This window comes from Microplitis mediator, chromosome 4 (genome assembly GCF_029852145.1).
Source record: "Microplitis mediator isolate UGA2020A chromosome 4, iyMicMedi2.1, whole genome shotgun sequence".
Classification (NCBI taxonomy): Eukaryota; Metazoa; Arthropoda; class Insecta; order Hymenoptera; family Braconidae; genus Microplitis; species Microplitis mediator.
This window is the reverse complement of record NC_079972.1, coordinates 729,703-753,351: the sequence shown is the minus strand read 5'-3', so window position 1 is coordinate 753,351 and position 23,649 is coordinate 729,703. Positions and strand designations below refer to the sequence as shown.

At 31.8% G+C, this 23,649-nt stretch overlaps 1 protein-coding gene across 4 annotated transcripts in view; it reads left to right on the top strand.

Annotated features, from left to right (window-relative positions):
* LOC130666344 (microphthalmia-associated transcription factor) overlaps positions 1 to 23,649 on the top strand; it is a 142,172-nt gene that overhangs the window by 21,656 nt on the left and 96,867 nt on the right. For all 4 annotated transcript variants that reach the window (XM_057467224.1, XM_057467222.1, XM_057467223.1 and 1 more), the window contains exon 2: positions 17,662 to 17,869. In XM_057467224.1, the coding sequence (XP_057323207.1) occupies positions 17,662 to 17,869 (208 nt within the window). The remainder of the gene's footprint in view (positions 1 to 17,661; positions 17,870 to 23,649) is intronic.

The following is a 23,649-nucleotide window of genomic DNA, read 5'->3' as shown; positions in this document are numbered from 1 at the left end:
TTGCTTGAAGAATTCGATAGTATCGATTGAAGATAATATAGTTTCGGATCAAGATAAGAGAGTTATCCATCGAAGATACAAAACTTATAGAGCCAAGAAAATCTAAATCAAGACAAGAATTTCTTGAAGCAAGACAATTGCTTTTCTTCAGAAATAAATTCTTGGCTCAAGAAAATATTTCTTGAGTCAATATAAATTTTCTATCAGTGTATATTAGGGTGTTTCAGAAAAAAAAAATTTTTTTTTGGTATTCAAAAATTGAAAGTATACCTGAAAATAAAAATTTTGGTGGCAATCCGAGCTCTTAATAATAATATTAGGGTTTGCCTCAATCCATTTTTCTATTTTACATTTAAATAACATAGGAAAAATTTTTTTTTTATTTTAGAATTTTCTAGCTTACCGACCACTCAACCGATTTACATGCGCAATAAAACTTTGTGTAGGAAATTGAACGCTCTACAAAAAAAGTCTCTTATCATTTTTTGATAAATCCCACTGTTCAAAAGTTATTTAAGTTTCAAGTCAAATTTATAGTAAATTTTAAGATCTTTTCACTTTTCCGGCGAAACTATCAGTCTTATTACGAAATGTTATAGAAACTTTTTTGTAGGTAATTTTATTCCTTACAAATTATTACAAATAAAATTTTTTAAAATTCCGCATTGTTTTCAATTTATTTTCATTTCAATGTCAAGCTTTTAAAATTAATCAGAAATTTATTTTTTTAAGAGCTTGACATTGAAATGGAAATAACTTGAAAACAACGCAGAATTTTGAAAAACTTCATTCGTAATAATTTATAAGAAATAAAATCATCTACAAAAAAGTTCCTATGATATTTTTTGATAAGACTGATAGCTTCGCCGGAAAAATAAAAAAATCTCAAAATTTACTATAAATTTGACTTGAAGCTTAAATAACTCTTGAACAGTTGGATTTATCAAAAAATGATAAGAGACTTTTTTTGTAGAGCGTTCAATTTCCTACAAAAACATCTATTGTGCATAAAAATCCGTTGATTGGCTTATGAGCTGGAAAATTCTAAAAAAAAATTATTTTTTTTCCCGTGTTATTTAAATGGAAAATAGAAAAATGGATTGAGGCAAACCTTAATATCATTATTAAGAGCTCGGAATGGTACCAAAATTATTATTTTTAGTTATACTTTCAATTTTTAGATACCATAAAAAAAAAAATTGTTTTTTTTTTTTTTGAAACACCCTAATATATATAGAGTTGTAATGGATAGTTTTTATTGTAATTAAGATCCGACAGAATTTGAAATAAACGGCTTTCAATTTATTCAAGGATATATAAGCATACACGTGGGGAAAATGTTAATTTTAGAATAAAGAGATAGGCTTTTGTGGACTGAAATAAAATAAAAGGTTTAAAAGTCTTAAAGTGCACACTTCAATCGCTCATATCAATATAAAAATAATCTATCGAAATTTTTAAATTAAGACTGTTAGGATTTTAACTTTTGACTAAGATAATTTTACACGCAACATCTCTTAGAAAATTTGGTAGCAGCTAAAAAATATTCATCTCATTATTGATTTATAATTCGTTATACCTAATATATATTTTGATACCTTGCCCGAGTCAAAAAACAAATTCTAGTTTAGTTCTCAAAAGCCTCAATTCCTTTGATGTTTTATTTGCCGCCCAGAAAGTAACTATGAGGTCTAAATACGAATAATTTATCGATTTTAAATTATAACTAAGACCTTAAAATCCTCAACCAATGACTTTGAAAAATTTTAGATAGAAAAGGGAGGGAAGAGAATACGTCGAAAGAGACATTAGAGGTTCAAATGCGGATAAAATTATTCCTGTATGTTTTGAGTATTTTCAGGCTCTAATCCAGATTATGTTATTCCAGTTTAGTCCTCAAAGTGGTAAAATTGGTCATAACTACTACTTTGAAGACTAAACTAGAATAAATTTCTATACTGTTGTCAATCTTAAAATTCTAAATTGATCCTTAAAAAACTCATTGAGAACTTTGAGACTTAGGACCGAAACCAATAACTTCCCGAATTTTTGAAAATTTACAATTTTCTTAGCGGGAAGTTAAAAAAATGTGGAAATTGGTTGACCTTGCGGACCATTTCCGAAACTTTTCGCTGTTTTCAAGTTCAAAGAGTTCGAAAACATTATTGCCATCAGTCCATCACATATTCGAGCTCATTGAGCTCGACAATACTTGCAAATGCATTGGTGTTTTCAAACCCTTCGAGCTTGACAACAATGACGATTCGTATTAATCTTCAAAAATTCGAGAAATTTAAAATAATCAATGAGGATCGTTTTTTTCGAATTTTGCTCACGATTAAGATTGATAAGTTCAATGTTTTTGAAGAGAAATTCATAGAAATCATCAAGACGGAAAATTACATGAGCTTTGAATCGAACCAGCGCGATTTAATGCACAAAAATCTTTTGAGGTGGCATTCGTAGTTACGTCAGTAGATTTTTTTTTTTTAATCAGAATCGAGTAAATATTGTGTCAGATCGGTTCCTTCATAAATTCTATTTATATGATGATATAAATTTTACTCTATTTGATACTACTGCAAGAAGCATAAAAATGATTTAACATCAGTGAAACACAGTGGAATCTCTTCAACTTTACATTCTCTAACTTTCAATCACCATGATTTCTTACAAAAGAGTAAGACTAGTTTCCATCTTCTGCCACCTATTCTGTAACTTTGATTCCAAGAATTTAAAGCACTTCGTTTTCAAAGTTAAAGAGATTCCACTGCAGTTAATAATTTTGAGGCGACGATAAAGCACACTCAAATCCTTTGCGTTTGAAGATTCTCGAGCTCCTTGACCGATTTTTTAAACTTTTCGTCGATGGAATCTTTTAAGCGAATTAACCGATTAAGGTGGTTCTTGCGGCAATCGACGCATTTTGTTGCACTCTAAAGTTGATTAGATCTTGGAATCGATTTACCCAGTCGTTCCTGAAAAATTTTGAAAAATCTTAAATTTTTTTTTGTTTCTTTGTATTTCTTAATTTCCACAGTCTATTCGATCAAATGATCTGAACTTTGTACGTATAAATTTCGAAAAATTAAATTTGCATAAATCTCATCATATTTGTACTATTTTTCACAAAAATTCATAAATTGTACTTCGATGGAAGATTGGGGTAAAACATCCCCTCTCCTGTTTTTAAAGAATTTTTCAGAGGAGGGGGGGTCGTCATGACTTGGTCTCCCCTCCTATAACCTAAAATAACATAGTATTTGCCACATATTCTGTTAAATATAAAATTTCCAATACAATTCACTTGTGATCATTCGTTAGCTGATACAAATAGAATATTAAAATTAAAAGAAGAATTTGTTTATAGCATAATATTCTTTCTCTCCATTGATTGAATTTCATGATTACGTATTTCTACATCAGCGTAGAGATGTGTTTTATTCTATATTGACTTAGCCATCAAACCCATCATATTAATTATGTAATTATTTAATTAAGCCAGGGGCTTACGATAACTAAACAGCAATTCGTTAGATTAAAATAGTATTGAATGAATAGTAAATAATTCATTATATGAGTAATTTTAAATAGTTGTAACTTACACGGAAAAAAATTCTCGTAATTTTCATGATCTTTTTATCGTATTTTTTATTGTATACAATTGTAACACTGGACCAGATTCTCCTAATAATAAATTTTACTGTATACTATCGTAAATTCTATTTTATAAATATTACTACCAAAAACATTACGATGACCATTACTTTAGAGCAAATCATACAAGTCTGGTTCATAAAGTTTACAATACGAGTATCGTAATATTGAACAGTCGATAATGAAGAATTTCCACCCCTACGAACAAAAAAGAATAGGTTGCTGACTGATGCAGTCAGAGAAAAAATAGAGAAAGAGAAGAATTGAAGGAAGATTGTTGAGAACACGTGACGTCATTTCATCATTGGCGGAATTCACGTCATGGCTATCGACCAGATTGTTAAATGAGTATGAGGTGGAATTGTTATATATTGAAACAGGCATAAATATAAACACTTGTGAGAAGCGTAAATGGTAGTGCCATCTCGTACGGAAAAGCCGAATCCTAATATACATTTATATAGACCCATACAAACATCTTATCATAGTGTAGGTAACTCATATACTAGTCACTCATATGAATACACGGAAAGAAAATTATGGAAGCTGTTCCCATAATTTTGTGAAATTTTTTCCTATACCATCATGGGAATTACGACCATAAATTATGGGAGCAGTTCCTATAATTATAGGAATGTTTCCCATAATTATAGGAATAGTTCCTATAATTTATAGGAATACTCTCCATAATATTATGGGAATCATTCCAATAATATATAGGAACTATTCCTATAAATTATATGAACCATTTCCATAAATTATAGAAACCATTCCCATAACATTATAGGAATGGTTCCTATAATAGTATGAGAACTATCCCCATAATATTATAGGAATGGTTTCCATAATGGTAAAGGAATAGTTCCTATACCATTATGGGAATCATTCCCATAATGTTATGAGAATAGTTTCCATACTATTATAGGAACCATTCCTATAATATTATGGGAATGGTTCCCATACTATCATGAAAAAATTAATCTGAAGAAAAGTGTGATAATCACTTTTACAATACACAGAAATATTATTAAATATAAAAACAAAAATTCAAACATTGAAAAAAAAATTCGCATTCGGCAAAAACATTAAAATTCTTAACAAAATTTTTTTTTTTTTAACAAATTTAGCGTCGAAGAAGCTTCATTTGAATCTCTCCATATCATGAGGGAAATTTCTACACTATTTTGTAAAATAAATTTTTATGATATTATAGGAATGGTTCCCATAACATTATGGGAAAAGTTCCCATAATATTATAGGAATAGTTTCCATATCATTATGGGAATAGTTCCCATAGTAGTATGGGAATAGTTCCTATACCATTATGGGAATGGTTCCCATAATATTATGGGATTGGTTGCCATATTGGTATAGGAACTATTCCCATACCATTATGGGAATGGTTCCCATAATGGTATAGGAATTGTACCCATACTATTATAGGGATGGTTCCTATAATGTATGGGAACCATCCCCATAGTAGTATGGGTACAATTCCCATATCATTATGGGAACTATTCCCATAATGCATAGCAAAACTTCCCATAATTTTCTTTCCGTGTACTAGCGCTATGCACGACAAATACTACTAACATCATTTCGTAAAATTTGTTACTTGCATTGGAAAGATACAGAGGTTATTTTTCATCCTTATGCTTTTTACGATATCAGTATTGTATTTTTTTAACTGAATTTAATACAACAATCTTTTAGTAAAATTACGATGAAAATTGTAAAAAATCTTTTGTAAACAGTAAATTTTCATATAAAATATTTAATAGTTTACGGTAAAACGAGTCGGGTCCAGGATTACGATACTTGTATAGTAAATTTTCATAGAATTTTTTTTCCATGTATAATGATTTAAATTGGAGGAAATAAAGCTATACTTTATTTACGGCTACTGAATCCAATCTCATTGATCCGTAGTCTATCCGTTATTAGCAGAGTGATTACAACGAGGAGAAAAAAATGAGTATTGTTCCCATTTTCGCATAAGTAATTTTCCACTGTTGTCATGGGCATTTTTACTGTGTAAACAAGAGAATTTTTCCGAAGTTAACATAGAAATTATTCCTTCCTCCTTCCTTTATAAACAAAAAAAACTTTTACATGGAACTGCACGATTTTTTGTAAATCTGAATTTTATTTTCATTAAAGAGTTTTCGTGAAGAATTCGTGAAGAAGTGATGGATATAAAATGTAATTTTATTGTTATCATTATTGAGTTTCTCGAAAAATCCAGACTAATGTAATGTAATTTTTAATCTCTGTAAATTATTCTTATTCATAAATATTTTATGAGATTGGGGTCATCAGCTCAGGGAATAACCCTCGATCCGCGAACCGTAGTTTGAATATTTTAACACTCCTACAATTTTCTTATCAGATTATTCTTCGGTACTTAGTCAAATTACAGTTCGAAGGTATTAGAAATCAATTTGTAAGTCTGGTTATGGCAAAGAGATATCTATTTATTATTTATAGTTAACTTTACACTCCGTAAATTATTTAGTACTGAGTTGCTAACACACTGGTAGAAGGATTTCTTAGAATTAAAAAAATATTTCTTAGTATTTAAGAAATCATTTCTTAAACATCATTTTTAACTTCCCGCTAAGAAAATTGCAAATTTTCAAAAAAGGGAAGTTATTGGTTTCGGTCCGATTTTCGAAAATCGAGTTTTCATCAGATGTCGACATTCTAAGATCCTAGGAAATCATTCTGACTATTCCCGGGTGGACGTCCGTGTGTGTGTGTGTGAACTTTTTTTTGTCCGACGATATCTTTGGAACGGATGAACCGATTTGAACGTACTTGGTGGCGATCGAAAGAGCTCACCAAAACTTAGTCTTGATTAGATTTTGGGGTAAATCGGTCATGTAGTTTACAAGTTATACAAAGAATAAGAATTAAAAATTTTTTTATTTTAGTTTTTTATTGATTTCTCAGAAACGACTTATGCGATCAACTTCAAAATCTAATCAGCTCTAGAACTCAATAAAACACGTCGATTGCCGCCTCAATCATCAAAATCAGATAATTCGTTCGAGAGTTATCGCGGGAGAAAGAAATGGTAAAAAACAGTTTTTTGCGAATATCTTCGAAACAACTGAACCAAACAATTTCAAAATTTTATCAGCAACCATCAAAATCGGTCAATTCATTCCTGAGATATCGTGGGAGAAAGAAATGCTAAAATCGTTTTTTTTTTAAAACAATGGCACACTAAAGTATTTTCGAGCTCGAAGAGCTCGAAAATGTATCCATAACAATGTTTTCGAGCTCGAGGAGCTCGAAAACAGCGGGAAGTTTTGGGGCTGGCCCGCAGGGTCAACCTATAGACAGATTTTTTTGTATTTAAGAAAATATTTTTTACTATTTAAGAAATGATTTCTTAAGGCATAATTTCTTAACTACTAAAAATTAATTTCTTAAATAGTAAAAAATGTTTGTTAAATACAAAGAAATGATGTTTAAGAAATGGTTTCTTAAATACTAAGAAATCCTTCTATCAGTGCAAAACATCGACGAAAAATCTAAGAAATAGTAACATCTCTTACGTCATTGAACTTTTCGGATCATTTATATTTTTTTTTTCTTTCAAATAATAACTATCTGTAAAATTTTATGAAATTTCATAAAATTTGGTGTGATTTTATCAATTTTTACCAGGCCATTTTCGATACAAAATCTTGTAAAATTTCATAAAGGAATTTTAATAAAATTCTATGCAATTTTTTAGAAGTTTTTCACGGGCGCAGAATCAAATTAAGATTTGATTGAACCCAATCATAAAATAATATTTATGCTTGGATTCCAATTACTTTCAATCAGAGTTTTTGATCAGAATCGTCGCAAAAAACTAATCCAAGTACATTCTCTTAATCTAAATCATTGAAATTCTACAAGCACTCTAGTGACACCTCACTGATTCGACGAGAGATATTGGTGGCCATTGGAATCAATTAACTACTCAATAAGTTTTAATTATTTTTTAAATTTATTTTGTTGAAATAATCAAAGGCATTAAACGATAAATTTATAATGGTAGTCACTACAATTATCTTGTGATAGTAATTTGATTAAATTGGGTTTGGTTTGCTGACAATAAAAGCATTATTGTCGTAATATAATATAATTTGTTTCTGCCGATGCTGAATAAAAGGTAGATTAGTTTACTAATAAATAATCACCTCAACTATACTTTTCTGTTATGGTTAACTAATATCATATCAGTTAATTAATCCCGACTAGAATTGTTTCTTGATTTTCCTGAAGTACCATAAGGACCTTATCGGGTTAATATAACGTTTGCCTTTTTAGGGCAAACCTGACAAGTTCCTTGTCAGGACCTCATCAGGATATCCTTATTCAAAAAAAAGTTATTTGCCACCGGGTCAACCCGACGAGTTCCTGATCAGGATCTTATCTGGATATCCTTATTAAAAAAAAAAGTTATCCCGTCTCTTTAAATATTTCATTTACAGGCTAAAAATTAAAAAAAGAACAAAAGAATATTTTATAAAAACCACGTCAATCATTGTAGCACAGATTTTTTACTTTTTCATCAGTTATTCTTTGACATCATAATGAATATTATATTGACATTTTCAAGATCACTTGTGTATGTTAGCCCAGTGGATAACATCCAGGACTTTGAATCAAAAGGACGCAGGTTCGAGCCCAGCAGTTATCGGGATTTTTTCATCAATAAAAAATATGTTTACTTCCTCTAATTAATGCTCTCAATACAATAGATAACATTCTCGATCGAATTAAAATTCTCTTATTTTTTTTTGCAATTTAATATTTTTTTAAAAATAATTACTAATAAGGTAATCCTGATAAGGATTTGATGAGGATATCCTGGTAAGGACCTGATAAGGCAATCCTGATAAGGACGTGATGAGGATATCCTGGTAAGGTCCTGATAAGGCAATCCCGATAAGGACCTCATGGGTCTTAAGCGTTACATCCATATCAGGATCCTCGTCAGGATACCCTGATCGGGACCTTATTTGAAATAAGGTTAACCCGATAAGGACCTCGTCAGGCCCTTATGAAAAATTCTAGTCGGGATCATCATCAAAAACTTTGAAAAGTCACTTTTTCTGACGTTTTTTTCTGGATTTTATTTTTTGTAGATATTAATTACCGACAATATTTCATCCAATTCCACTCACATTAAACAAATTTACAAAAAATTATTAACACTATTTCATTTAGTAATTAAATTGTTCTGGAGCACAATAAATTTTGATTCATCTTCCTAAATTTTGCTGTGTCTTCCGTATGCCTATACCTAATTTGTATTACTTAAGATCATGAAAACTGTATTCCCATACTTAAATGTAATCGTCAACGTAGAGAATAAGAGCAGATACGGACACATGAGGGCATATAGAGGCCCGCATATTATATTTTTCAAAAAGGATACGCGCTACGATTATTAATAAAGTAAATTGATTATTTACACACACACTATGAGCGCTTGAGGTGTGTAGTTTTTGATTTTCCAAACATTTTATTCGATTGTATACACAAAAAATGATTCAACTGTATAAGATATTTACTAGAGTAATAAACTTCATCCGTGTTATATAAATAAGACAGTATTCATTAAATATAAATATTAAATAAATCTTAATTGGAAAACTAATGTTAAAAAAAATAAAATTTAATTCCGGAATGTAAACATTACAGAAAGAGGTTTAAGTTCTTGACTAGTGTGTTACCCTTTGGATTAATTCAACCAGTTCCATTTTAATTATACGAGAAAACTGATTTAAGCGTCGTCATTAAATCACGGAATACTGTAGAGACTTATGCGAAATAAAAAAAAAAATTAAATTAAATTACAAGAAAAAAAATAGTAAAAAATAGTGTACGAAAATGAAAAAAAAAAAAAAAAAAAAAAAAAAAAAAACTGTGCTTAGTTGCCTTCTCTGTTATTATATAGGGCCGCGTTTATGTATAATTGTAGTACTTATTTCTTATCAAGAGGTGAGAAAAATATCGTCAAACGAACTCACGAGATCTGATTTAATTTCACAGATTTATTTTTTACCAGTCATCGTTACTTTTTTTTTTATGGCTCTTTTGACAAAGTCAACTCCGTCAAATATACAAAATTTTTTCTCATTACAAGGATTCGTGGAGCGAAAAAAATTGTTCTTGAAACTCTGTATGAGTATATTTTTTAATGCATATTATTTTTCTATAGTTATGTTTATGTGAATAGTATTATTATTTGTAAGAGATTTATCGTTACTGTAAGAAAATCGATGCTAAAATGAATTCACTCCGGTGTGCCAGTATTATATTGTACTGTACTTATAATATAGTTAGTAAATTATACTTTTTTAATTGATCGGAGTAAGATTAGGTTTAAAAAATAAATTTTGTTGGAAATCATAATAATTCCACCTACGCTGTAACAAAGTTTTTGTGTAAAATGGTTACTTAGGACTTTAAGGGGGGAGGGGGGGTCCGGGCTAATCGTGAAATAAACGCTTTTTTTATGAATTTTTTTTTAGGCGTATGGATTGAGCTAATTTATTAAAACCTTTTGAACATTATTAAGTATATATTCAGTAACATTAGGTAATTTTTTTATGTAAAAGTATCCGCAAACAAGCCGGTGACGGAGCTTTTCCTAGAACGTCTTTAAAAAAAAGATGATTTGCGGTGAGCAGTGTATCTCAGCTGGAAATTATCTGAAATAAAAAACCATTGAAATTTTGTCAAAGCATTATTAAAACCTTCCCCCAATGTTGCCTGTTTATTTTTTTTTTCATTTTTTCATTTTTTAATGGTCATTTGAAGTAAAAACTGCTATTTTTTGCAAAAATTTGCGCCGTTTTGGAGCTGGAAAACCCCCTTGATGTAAAAAAAAATCTAAAACTAAACGTTGGGGGGAAGTATTTTATACGTAGAAAGTGTGTACTAAGTTTGAAATAAATCGGTAATGTCCCATACAGGAGCTGCCAGAGTTGAACAACGGGCCCCTACTTGGCCCAACACTGGGGAACCTAGCTGTGGCACACCTATATTGGCCCAGGCTCGGGCCAGGACTGGGTAACTTAGCCTTGGCCATCCAATGGCAAGCCAGACTTGGGCCAAGACTGGGTAACCTAGCCTTGGCCGTCCAATGGCAACCCAGACTTGGGCCAAGGTAGGATTACCCAAGTTTGGATATACCTATGGTTTATATATAAGTAGATCATATAAATGTACCAGTTCAACGTTAGTAGGTTCGTCCAGTAGCTACAGTTCGCGCCCAGAGTCCAGCAGAATTTCCACCGAGTTTTTTTCACATCATTTACCTCCCTTAGATAATTAAAACGTTAATGATCATGAATTCTACGAGGTTAATAATAATAAATTTTTTTTAATTAAATTTATTCGTTTCCTGGAAGCCTGGGCTAGGTTTGGCAACCAAGCATGGGCCAGGTCTGGTAACCAAGCATGGGCCAGGTCTGGCAACCAGGCTTGGCCCGAGATTATCATTCCAGGCTTCTACCAAGGCTGGGCCAAGACTGGCTTACAAGCCTGACCCAAGGTTCTACAAAGTTGGGCCAAGTCTGGGCCAAGCCTGGGCCCGTGGTACTTTCCTCTCTGGGGTAGTTTTTTAATAGCAGTGCTCACGGACTGTGCTCACTGGTATTTAAGCGTTCTTTTCATAGATCCATTCTAAAAAGCAGTAGACAGACTATCTTGTCAACAGCACAGAATAGTGATACTGTCTCTTAACAATCATTTTTTTTTCTTTTTTTTTCACAAAGAGTTCTTAATTTCGTGATTTTGTAGATTCAACTTGAAAAAGAAAAAAAAAAAAGATAAAGTTCTTGATGAATTTAAAAACGTAAAATTTTGATACTTGAATGTAGATACTCGTTTGCTTCAACAAATATTCCTATCTTGTAAATCCGGTGAAATAAGAAAATTGCTGCCGGGGTTAAGATTATACTAACAAGAGCGACAAAGAGCAGATAAGAGAAGTGGATGTAGTATAGCATCTCTTGAAAGTTTTAACGCTTTTATTATGCCGAGTCTCAGTTTCCGACTTTCCAACTTCCTGCGGAAGGAAGGAATTTTTAATTTCTAACGACGTTTAATTGCACGGAAGGAAAATCTTGCTAGTCCCTTAGGATCATGAGGATGGTGATAGTCAAAATAGTTTAAACTTTTTAATTTTTTTATAAAAATATTCTATTGACTTGGCTTGTCATCGTGTTTCTCACATTTTTTTATCCAATTTATGTTAATTTTTAATATGATGTGAGTATTGATGAAGGACCGAAATAAGTTTTAAACTAATTTGGTAATTCCTGGATTTATTTCATTGTTCTAATACGATAGAAACATCCTGCTGTGCTTAACACAGAAACGTTAACTTACTATGGTATTCCTACACGGAAAAAATAACTAGGTGATTATTTCTAATAATTTGATAAATAGCACGAAAACTTTCAAGCCTCTCTATGCATACAAAATTGGGCAATTTTTCTGTTTAAAGTTTATGGATAGTTTAAGTTGGCTTTATTCCCAATTCGGGAAATAATTTTCGAACGGAGTATATCCTATGCACAATATGTGAGTAAGATACTTGCTGGATATAAGCCGGTGAGAAAGAGAACAATAATATTCATAATAAAGAGGTTATAAATCGTCTGATGGAATGCTCGGTTGTTCTACTAGCTTCGAAAACAGTAGTTGACTTAAATGACGTACGGTTATAGTGCAGTAGCATATATTCGCGAGTAATTGACTGTCGGAAATTTGCAGTTAGCTGAATTATATCTCAGGGGGATTGATAACATCAGAATCGTTTGGAATAAATTGTAATGGTAACATGAATTCACTAAGGGCAACTGTACCAGAGAAAGTTTATTGTGTTTCATTACCCTTGTTAAATAATAGAGTTACCATTGTATAGATATCCAAGAAAAAATTTAATTCTATAATTTTATGAGCTAGTATCATTAAGACGCGTTTTCCATATTGTTTATTTTCAATTTTTTAATCCGTTTTTAGAAAAAATGTATAATTTCGTTTGGAAGAATACATCAATTTTTACTACAAATTTTAAATCTTTTAATACAGCCTAAGTTAAAAATCAAACAAAAAAAAAATTTGAAAACCGCCTGACCCTGCGAACCAGCCCCAAAACTTCCCGCTGTTTTCGAGTTTACGTTTACCATAGTATAATGGGATCGTATACTTGGTCCAAGACTGGGTGACCTATCCTTGGCCATTACAATGATTATTCGGGCTTGGGCCAGGACTGGGTAACCAAGCCTAGTCCGTTACAATGATTACCCAGGCTTGGGCCAAGACTGGGTAACCTAGCCTTGGCCATCCAATGGCAAGCCAGACTTGGGCCAAGACCGGGTAACCGAACCTTGGCCATTCATTGGCAATCCATGCTTGGGCCAGGACTGGGTAACCTAGCCTTGCGCGTTACAATGATTACCCGGGCTTGGGCCAAGACTGGGTGTCTCTGGCTTGGCCGTCTAATGGCAACCCAGACTTGGGCCAAGGTAGAATTACCCAAGTTTGGCTATACCTTTGGTCTAATAAGTAGATCATACAAATGTATCAGTTCAACATTGGTAGGTTCGTCCAGTAGCTACCGTTCGGATTCAGCAATCAGAAGGACGGCAGTTCGCGCCCAGAGCCCAGCAGAATTTTCACCGAGTTTTTTTCACATCATTTACCTCCCTTCGATAATTTAAACGTTAATGATCATAAACTCTACGAGGTTAATAATAATAAAATTTTTTTTAACTAAATTTATTCGTTTCCTCGAAGCCTGGGCCAAGTCTGGCAACGGGGCCTGGGCCAGGTCTGGCAACCAGACATGGCCCGAGATTATCATCCCAGACTTTTTCCAAAACTGGGCCAAGACTGGCTTACAAGCCTGGCCCAAGGTTCCAAAAAGTTGGGCCAAGACTGGGCCAAGCCTGGGCCCGTGGTACTTTCCTCTCTGGAATGCTTGATAAGAAATTGTTAAATCTACTGATAATTAATCACCTTAACTATACTTTTCTGTTACTGGTAACTAATATCATATCAGTTAACAAAAAAGCAGTTAATAGTGGAGGTCTCATTCAACTATGTTTTACATAGTTAAAAAAACCTTTTTTTTCTCTCAATGTATTAAAACTTTTCGCGTTTCAATAATAAATATATTACGAGAAATCTACTTCCATTTCGGCTGCCGAATGGCTTTTTTTTTGTATGCAGAAATTTTTTTATTTTCACCTCTTTTTGGGGGTACTCCATTTTGCCCACAAAAGTAAAAAATTTTTAGTTGCACCGGCAACTGAAATTTACTTTGAAAATAATTAAAAACAAAAACAGTTAGCGTATTTAAGTCCTCGAAAACTTAGTATTTCCTTCAATACCCCGTTTTGCTCCCCCCCCCCCCTTCCTCTACTCTTTATAAAATTTGCTGTTTTATTCATAAAGAATGCGAATGACAGTAATAAAAATAATAATATACTAGTTTTTCAGACAAACATATAGTAATAATTAGCATTTTATGATTTTTACTATACATTTAGTAATAAATCGTAACAGTAATGCATTTATCGACCTGCATTAGTATGTTGTATTAAAATATATTAAATATTATATAATTTTCGAGACTCGTTTTCTCTGTGTGCTATTTTAGTGCTCGATTTTTTTGTTCGATAAATAGCTGTTTGCGTATTCAACTGTTACTACGACTTTTTCGTGTTTTATGTCACGATTTACGCTTGGCATTCACTTGTCGGATTATGAACTTTTTTTTCTGAAAATATTATTCAATTAGCGGCTGTAATTATTAACTAATTTTGAGCTGAATGTTTTTCTATGATACAATTCTTCCGCCACCAAATTTCCAGTGTGTATAGTACTACGTTTGATACATTGTCATTCCTACAATTAATTTGTTTATTTCTAAGTATTATAACAAATTGATTATGTCAATAATATTTCTTTCGACTCTTTTGCTCTGTAGTAATAATTTTCAAGCGATTTAATATTGGATGAATGATTTTGTTTATTTTTCAAAAACCTTAATTATTTTAAGAAATTACAAGTGTCGAGTATTTAGCCACTTTTATTTATATCTACACTGTAAAAAATTCGCGGAGTGAATGCGGATTAAATCCGGAGTGAATGCGGAGTGAATGCGGAGTGAATGAATTTTTAATTATTCACTCCCCTCGGAGTGAAATTCACTCCGCAGGGGAGTTTTCGCGGAGTAGATAATTTTTTGTTAATTTAATCCCTCCGGAGTGAAATTCACTCCGGAGCGAAGTTTTAAAAATATTATTAATAAAAAATAACTCCACTCAATAAAATCGAAGTAAAAATTCACGTATTACATTATTGATCAGCTAATATGCACACACATACGCACATACATATTTAGGCACACACGCGCACTCGCACACACACGCACGCACACATTTGCACACAAGCACACAATCGAACACACACACGCACACATTTGCACAGATGCACACATTTGCACACATGCACACATTTGCAAACACCCAAACACACACATGCACGCAAACACACACTCGAGCACACACACACACACACACACACACACACACACACATACACACACACACACACACACACACACACACACACACACACATTGTTTAGCAGTTTAATATAAATTAATATAAATTTATTTAAGTATTAAAACTCCAGACCGGAGTGAATTGGGAGTGAAAAAAAACTCCCAATTCACTCCGCATGCGGAGTGATTTTTTTCAAAACTCCAGAACTCCGAGTGGCGGAGTGAATTTGGATTTAATTTCACTCCGAATTCACTCCGGATTTTTTACAGTGTACACAAACCATCCATTTTTATTGGGTTTTTTTTTTATATTGCGCTCATGAACGATAGATCAATTTCAAGCTCAAATGCGTTTATTATTGCATGTACGGTAAAATACCATGAAATAGACCTTATACTTTTTATTATTTTTAAATTTACATGGTGTATTTTTAAATGTGTTGTTAAAGATATTTTATAATTATTGAAATCATCTTGTTCAGGATAAATGATTTTCTTCTCTTCTAATGGGTTCCTACGTATTGCTGAATCATCTTGAAATTTTGTCGAAATTGATAGTGACGGCAAGATTAGCTAGAAATTTTAGAAACAAATAATTTTTTGATATCTACGAACTTCAACAACTTGCCAATATTCTGCAAAATTATCTAACTGATTTAATGAAGATTGATGACTGCCTAATCATAACTTTTAACGTAATTGTACAATAATGTGACACTTGAAAGAGTAATTTTAAAAGATTTCAAGATCCACTTCTCAATCCGTTCCAAGTCTAGAAAAAAAAAATCCCTTAAAATTTCAGCTATTTATTTATTTATTTTTATGATACAATTGTTTGATTCATGTTTTTGGTTTTGTACCCACTCGATAAAACTTCAAGTGCTTGAAATTGATAGTTTATCTATTTAACTGATATCGCATTCTATGATTATTCAATTTAAAGTAAATACACGGAAAGAAAATTATGGGAAGTTTTGCTATGCATTATGGGAATGGTTCCCATAATGGTATGGAAATAGTACCTATACTACTATAGGGATGGTTCCCATATATTATGGGAACCATTCCCATAATAGTATGAGAATAGTTCCCATACCATTATGGGAATGATTCCCATAATATTATGGGAACCATTCCCATATCATTATGGGAACCATTCCCATATCATTATGGGAACCATTCCCATATCATTATGGGAACCATTCCCATAATGTTATGGGAACCATCCCTATAATATCATAAAATTTTTTTTTGCACAATAGTGTAGAAATTTCCCAAAATTAAAATTTTCTTGAATGTTTTGTGCTGACAAAAAATTCTTGTTAAAAATTTTAATGTTTTTTTGCCAAATATGATTTTTTTTTTCAATGTTTGAATTTTTGTTTTTATGTTTAATAATATTTCTGTGTATTGTAGAAGTGATTACCACACTTCTTTAAATTAATTTTTTCATGATAATATGGGAACCATTCCCATAATATTATAGGAATGGTTCCTATAATAGTATGGGAACTATTCCCATAATATTATGGGAATGATTCCCATAATGGTATACGAACCATTCCAATTGCATTATTGGAATCATTCCTATAATATTATGGGAATAGTTCTTATACTATTATAGGAACCATTCCCATAATATTATGGGAATGGTTCCTATAATTTATGGGAATGGTTCCTATAAATTATAGGAACCATTCCCATAAATTATTGGAATGATTCCCATAATATTATAGAAAGTATTCCTATAAATTATAGGAACCATTCCTATAATTATAGGAACCATTCCTATAGTGTTATGGGTATCATTCCTATAATTATAGGAACCATTCCTATAGTGTTATGGGTATCATTCCCATAATTATAGGAACTATTCCTATAATTATGGGAAACATTCCTATAATTATAGGAACCGCTCCCATAATTTATAGTCGTAATTCCTATGATGGTATAGGTAAAAATTTCACAAAATTATGGGAACCGCTGCCATAATTTTCTTTCCGTGTAGGCGCCATGAATAAATTTAATTTCTAGTTTATACGGATTTACTATCTAAAGATTTTCGATTTCTTGTAGGTATGAAAAATAACAAAACAGCTTTGATTTTTACTTATATTAGAATATATTTTAGCAAATATTATAATTATTCCAATCAAATCAATGAACTCACACACCTTAAATATTACACTCACACATACTTTGACATCACTCTGAAAATAGTAAGAATAGCTTCGTAGGTCCTCAAAACATCGATATTTGATGGAAATTTCCATCATTTGATAAAATATTTAGTTTGCTAGGTTACTAACAATTTTCTCAGAGGACATGAAACTTAGTTGGATTTTTTTATTGTATTACTTTTATAAATTAAAATTCTTCATTATTTTATTTTAAAAATAAATTTCGTTTTTTAGTCCTCCGACATTTAAAACTGCAACACCAACTTCGAGGACACAATTGAAACTTCAATTGATGCGAGAACAGTTACAAGAGCAGGAAAGAAGAGAGGCTGAATTTCGTCAGAGTTTACAACAACAGAAGCCAATAGCGGCAACTCCAAAGCCTGTTCCTGGTGCACAATTAACAACAATAGGTGTTGATGTTCCTCCACAAGTTCTTCAAGTATGTTCAATTACACTGTTAGAAAGTTTTATCTCAAATTTTTAAGGATCATTTCAAAATATTATTTAAAGCTCTACGTGTGCATATCAAATTTGAAGCCCCTATCTCTTCCCCAGATGACACCCTTAGTCGAAAAATATAATCAAGTGACTAAGGGTGGACGTTAATCGGAGGAGAGTTTAAAGAACTCAACCCATTGACCCGCGATTCCTAAACCACAACCACCACGAGTCCATACCTCTGTGGGCCTAACACTTCTTCCATCTCAGGAAATAAAGAGACTCTGATCGAAGTGGGCTTGGAAAAGCCCCCTATGGCACCAGTTCTCTGTTCTGGTGAACAGGCCACTTCGAGACAAAATAATCAGACGTGGCCTCGCCTTTATACCATATAAAGGGTCCTCTCCATTTGTAAATATAAATTATAATAGCCGGGACTTTTTAATGTGCATAGGTGACTCACACTTATAAACTACGATTATAATACCGATTGCCAATAATTTTATGCTGGGCGCCACCAAATAATATATTACACACCTAGGGCAGTAAAGTAAGAAATGTCTCAGATCACATGTAATTGTTGGCCGAGGCGAAGCCTCTTTGATATCGCGTGCCAAAAGGTAAAAGGGCGCATAAATTTTTTTTTCATCGCCAATCGATTAGTAAACATTTTCTACGCTTGAAAATCAAACATTGTTTTCCCAAAAGTGAAAGGGCGTATGTCTTTGATTATAGCTTTAGAAATCCAAAAATTTTGTGACCAAAAGCTAAAAGGGCGTATAAATTTTATTTCTGAAAAATTTATTAAAAAGCTTAGCCGAAGTCTAAAAATGAAAAAAAATAAAATGCTGCAGTCAAAAATGTGTATTCTAACTTATACGTTCTTTTAATATCAAAATTAAAAATATGCTTAGAAAAATTACAAAGTATGCGTGATTGTATCAATATTTTTTTGTTATGGAATTGGTTATTAGAGTTTATAAAATTATTTTGAAATTCTTATACTAAATTGAAAAAAAAAAATTTGTAGAAATATGTAACCGGTTCATTTAGGTACGACTCCCATACCCTCCTTCTCCATATCTGTACTTTTTTTTTTCAAATTGTTCTGATTTATGGCGGATCCATAATAATCCAAAACAATAATTAAAGAAAAAATCAGTAAATTTTTATTTTTTATAATTGTGATGAAAATTTATATTTAATTAAAAATTTGATATTTTCATATTTTTTTTTATTTGAATTATTTTATTTTCAATAAATTTTGAAAAAAAAAGTGTAGAAGACTGTTTTTTTCATCTAACTTGTCTTGTAAAACTATTTGTCAGTATTTTGTATTAAAACTTGAATTTTTTTTATACGCCCTTTTAGCTTTAGGCACTATTTTCAAAAGCTAAAAGGGCGTATGTCTTGAGATACGCCCTTTTAGCTTAAGGATGCCTAAATTTTTTTTTTTGCAGATCTTTGCGTTTCGAAAAATTTTATAGCTAATGGCAAAAAAAAATTTTTTTATGCGCCCTTTTAGCATAATTCCCTACTAACCTGTAGCAATGCGCCCTTTTACCTTTTGGCACGCGATATTTTATATATCATTGATATTTTATATTTTGACGGTCTTATCGGATTCAAAATTAATTTCACTTTTTAATAAAACAAACTCGATTGATTTCTGTTTGAACCTATTCATGCTAAATCAAGTTTTATTTTTGACCTGGGTATCGTCAAAAATTGACACATTGAAAGAAAAATTTATTTGCGCTAAATAAATAAATTTCTTTGAAACTATTGCGAAGTATTTATTTGATTGAAATAAATATTTAGTTAAATCAAGTGCATTCGTCAATTTGACTAAACAAAATCATTTATTTAATTCAAATATATGTTTGTTTATACACGGAGAGAAATTTATGGTAACCGTTCCTAGTACGTTTATGAAATATCATCCCACGCCGTTTTGGTAATGATTACTTGGAATTATGAGATATAAACCCATACTTTCGTATGGGAACAAATCCCATGATTATGGTAACAGTTCCCATACCGCATGTGAAAGAATTATGGTAATGATTACTATAATATTGTAGTAATTGTTCCCATTATACTATGGTAAACGTTACTATAATATTATGGTAATGGTTACCATATATTAAAGTAACCATTACCATAATGTTATGACAACGGTTACCATAGTATAATAGGAACAATTACCATAATATTATAGTAATGACAACTATAATATATATGGGTGCCGTTTTTATAATCAGCATTTCAAAAAAACCGGTTACCATGCTATAACAGTGCGTTTTTCATTTTCGGTTTGAAAATCGACTGCGACCATTTAGATTAATCTACAGCCATCTAACACACTATTGCACGACTCTTAATGCGAAGCATTAGAGTATGCTTTACGATCGAAAAATTCAGTTTGCCTCTTTTTCGCTATTGTTTTTACTGTTTGTATCTTAACTGACACTCTTTAGTCACCCGGGGCCATGTCAGAGGCCTCCTAGATAGAGTTCTACTTGAATTAAGACGACAGTAGGAAGTTCCACACCCTCAGAATTTCCCCATGAAAGGGCCAACAAACACTTGCTCGAGGACTTAGGCCCTGGCTACCACCCTGAGTGGACCAGTGGGGTAGTTGACTTATGACGCTTAGCGAGGTCCGTACTCAACAACCAGAGCTCATTATAATTTATTTGAGCCGACTTAACGATAAGTCTAGCCGTATCTAGTCATTTAGTCCAGTGATCAGTTCTATTTTAATTTATTGTATATCCTTGAGTTTGGTCGTGCGATATTAATAGCCGCAGTGATTATTTTAAAATATTATTTGAATAACGTTGAATTAGCCACATAAATATATTTCGAGTCAACGTTCTACACGCGGTCATTTAGTAAAGTTAAAATTAAATTGAATTGGGCCGATAAAATTTGAGAGTGTTACCGCGTCGTTGCTGTTCATTTCCTGGGATTTTCTACTACCCACGATTGGGCCTACATCGTTGCTGTCTACGCTTCTGGAGGGTTATTTTCCACCTACAACCACAGGGATGAAACACGCAGTAAGTTACACCATAAGTGGAAATCCGTTTTCCCCCAATTAAAATTATACTTTGTCTTTTCCCGCGTAAATTAAAATATTAAAACTTATATAGGGGAAGGGGGGGCAAAATGGGCCCCTTAAGAAAAAAATTTTCAAATCCTCAGTTTTTTTTACTTGTATTACTTTTTTTTACTCCCTCTCCAAGTATTTGACGTTAATTTGTTCTGTCCATTAAAAATAAAAAATTAAAAAATGTGGGGCAAAATGGGCCCCCCTCAAAAAATTTTTATAATGCAAGTTTTTCAGCTTGTTTCACTTTTTTTTCCTTCTGCTGAGTTTTTGGTGTTAATTTGCTGTGTCTATAAAAATTAAAAAATCCTGAAAAGTTGGGAAAACGGGCCCCCAACAAAACTCAATGTATGTTTGTCGCTTGTTTTGTGTTTTGAAACTTTTTGTTGTGTGTTTAGTATAAAAAAGAGTTGATAGTGAATATTTGGACCTAAAAATAACTTAATTTCATTACTTGATTGCTTATATTTTAATTATTTTCGATTATATAGAATAAATTGTTTTTGAAAAAAATAATAGTTAGTAATGCTGTTGAACTCGTGACCTAGTTTGCCCCTTATCATAATTCTTTAATCATATCTGTTAAAAAAATTTTAGGAACCCGTTTGGCTAAAAAATATTCGTAGGTTTTCAAAGTCTAGACAGCCCATTTTACCCCCTCCCCCCAACACTTTTCATGTTAAAAATTTTGAGGGGACCATTTTGCCCCTTCCCCGCCCCAAACACTTTTCATGTTAAAAACTTTGGGGGCCCATTTTGCCCCCTAATATTTCGAGGCATCCAAAATTTTAGGGGGCCCGTTTTGCCCCCAGGGGCCCATTTTGCCCCCCCCCCCCCTTCCCCTACTAAATTTCATCTATATTAATTCAATAAAATAAAATTGGGGAATTCTTGTATGTAACAAATTGAGAAAAATTGATTAAATAAAATACTTTCCTTGAAAATAAAATAAAATCAAATCTTTACTGAATAAACCACCAGGCTTCTTTTCCTTTTATAATTTATAAGTGCAGATTTCAAGGGAACGAGGCGAACCCCCCAACTCACAAGATTAATTTATTAAGTAAATTATAAGTAACCTTGGCCAGGACAAGAGCTAGGCCAGTAACTTGGCGACCGGTTATAATGCATTATGAGAACCATCCCCATAATATATTGTAATTGTTACCATAAATTTCTCTCCGTGTAGTTAACAAATCTTGGTGGAAGAAATGACACCACAGTTGGTAACGTTACAGCCGCCACTATCCAAATAAAAATTTGTTAACTATAAACAAAGCTTTATTTCATTCAAATAAATCGTATCTTTGTCTTTAAAAAATGAATTTGTTTGTCTCAAATAAATATTGATTCAGTTCATTCAAATATTGGGTTTATTTGCATGCAACAAATTTTATTTGGCTCAAATAAATTGATCTCTCAGTGCGCCCGGGAAAAACGGATTAGATCTGGCCATATATAAAAAGATCTGGCCAGATCTTTAAATTGCCTCTATCTGACGAGATCTGGCCAGATATAATCAGATCTGGCCAGATATAACTAAAAAATAATCTTTTCAGATCTTTTCAGATCTGACCAGATATAACGAAAAATTAATCTTATTAGATCTGGTCATATCTGGTCAGATCTGGTCATATCTGGTCAGATCTTTAAATTGTCTCTATCTGACGAGATCTGGCCAGATATAATCAGATCTGACCAGATATAACTAAAAAACAATCTTATTAGATCTGACCAGATCTGGTTAGATTTTTAAATTGTTTCTATCTGGCAAGACATGGCCAGATATAACTAGATCTGAACAGATGTATTCAAACAGATCTCTACCTAGATCTTTCAGTTGCTATTTTTTTTATTATTATCCTAGATAAATTTTAAATGTTATTGTATAAAATCCAGATGCTATTATGGAATAGGAAAGATAATTATTGTTAATTAGATATGTCTTTTATGAAAAGTTTTGGGGATGGTCAGTTGGGTCAACCATTTTCTAGCTTTTTTTTATATCAATTTATTTGAAATTTCAAAGTCTTTTCAACGAGCGACGTATGTTTGGTACAAATAGCTTTTGTTTTATCTTACTTACTAAATATACGAAAATGAATTATTTTTATCATTTTAAAAAATAAATATTTACGTATTTATATTTTAAAAAATCTCTCATGTCGCTGGATAAGATAAAGTAATAAAGTAAACTGACTCTGGTTATATTTAAATGAATTGGAGAGGGCAATAAAAATCATAACTAAATAGAAGAAACCAAGTTAAATAACATAAATTTATATCTAAAAGATAATTTTACGTTACATCACATAAGAAATATAAAATTATCTGAATTTACTTAAATACGATTAGATAATTATTGTATTTTAATTATAATAAGATTCGAATAGTCAATAGTCAATCTCACCAAAAAACGAATTCTCTGTGCTTACATATTTTAATGTGCCAGAGTTTCGTTTAAATGATTTTTAATTATTTTACATAATCTTTTATAAAAAATAAAATAAAAATCGATTCCAAAATCTACTCCGCTCTACAGTTCAATGAACTGCGTCGATTCTAAGAAGAATCCGATGAATTAACGAGTATTTTTGAGCTCGAAGAGCTCAAAAGTATTTACAAAAAGATTTTTATGTGCTCTTATCGTTCTCTATATAGATACT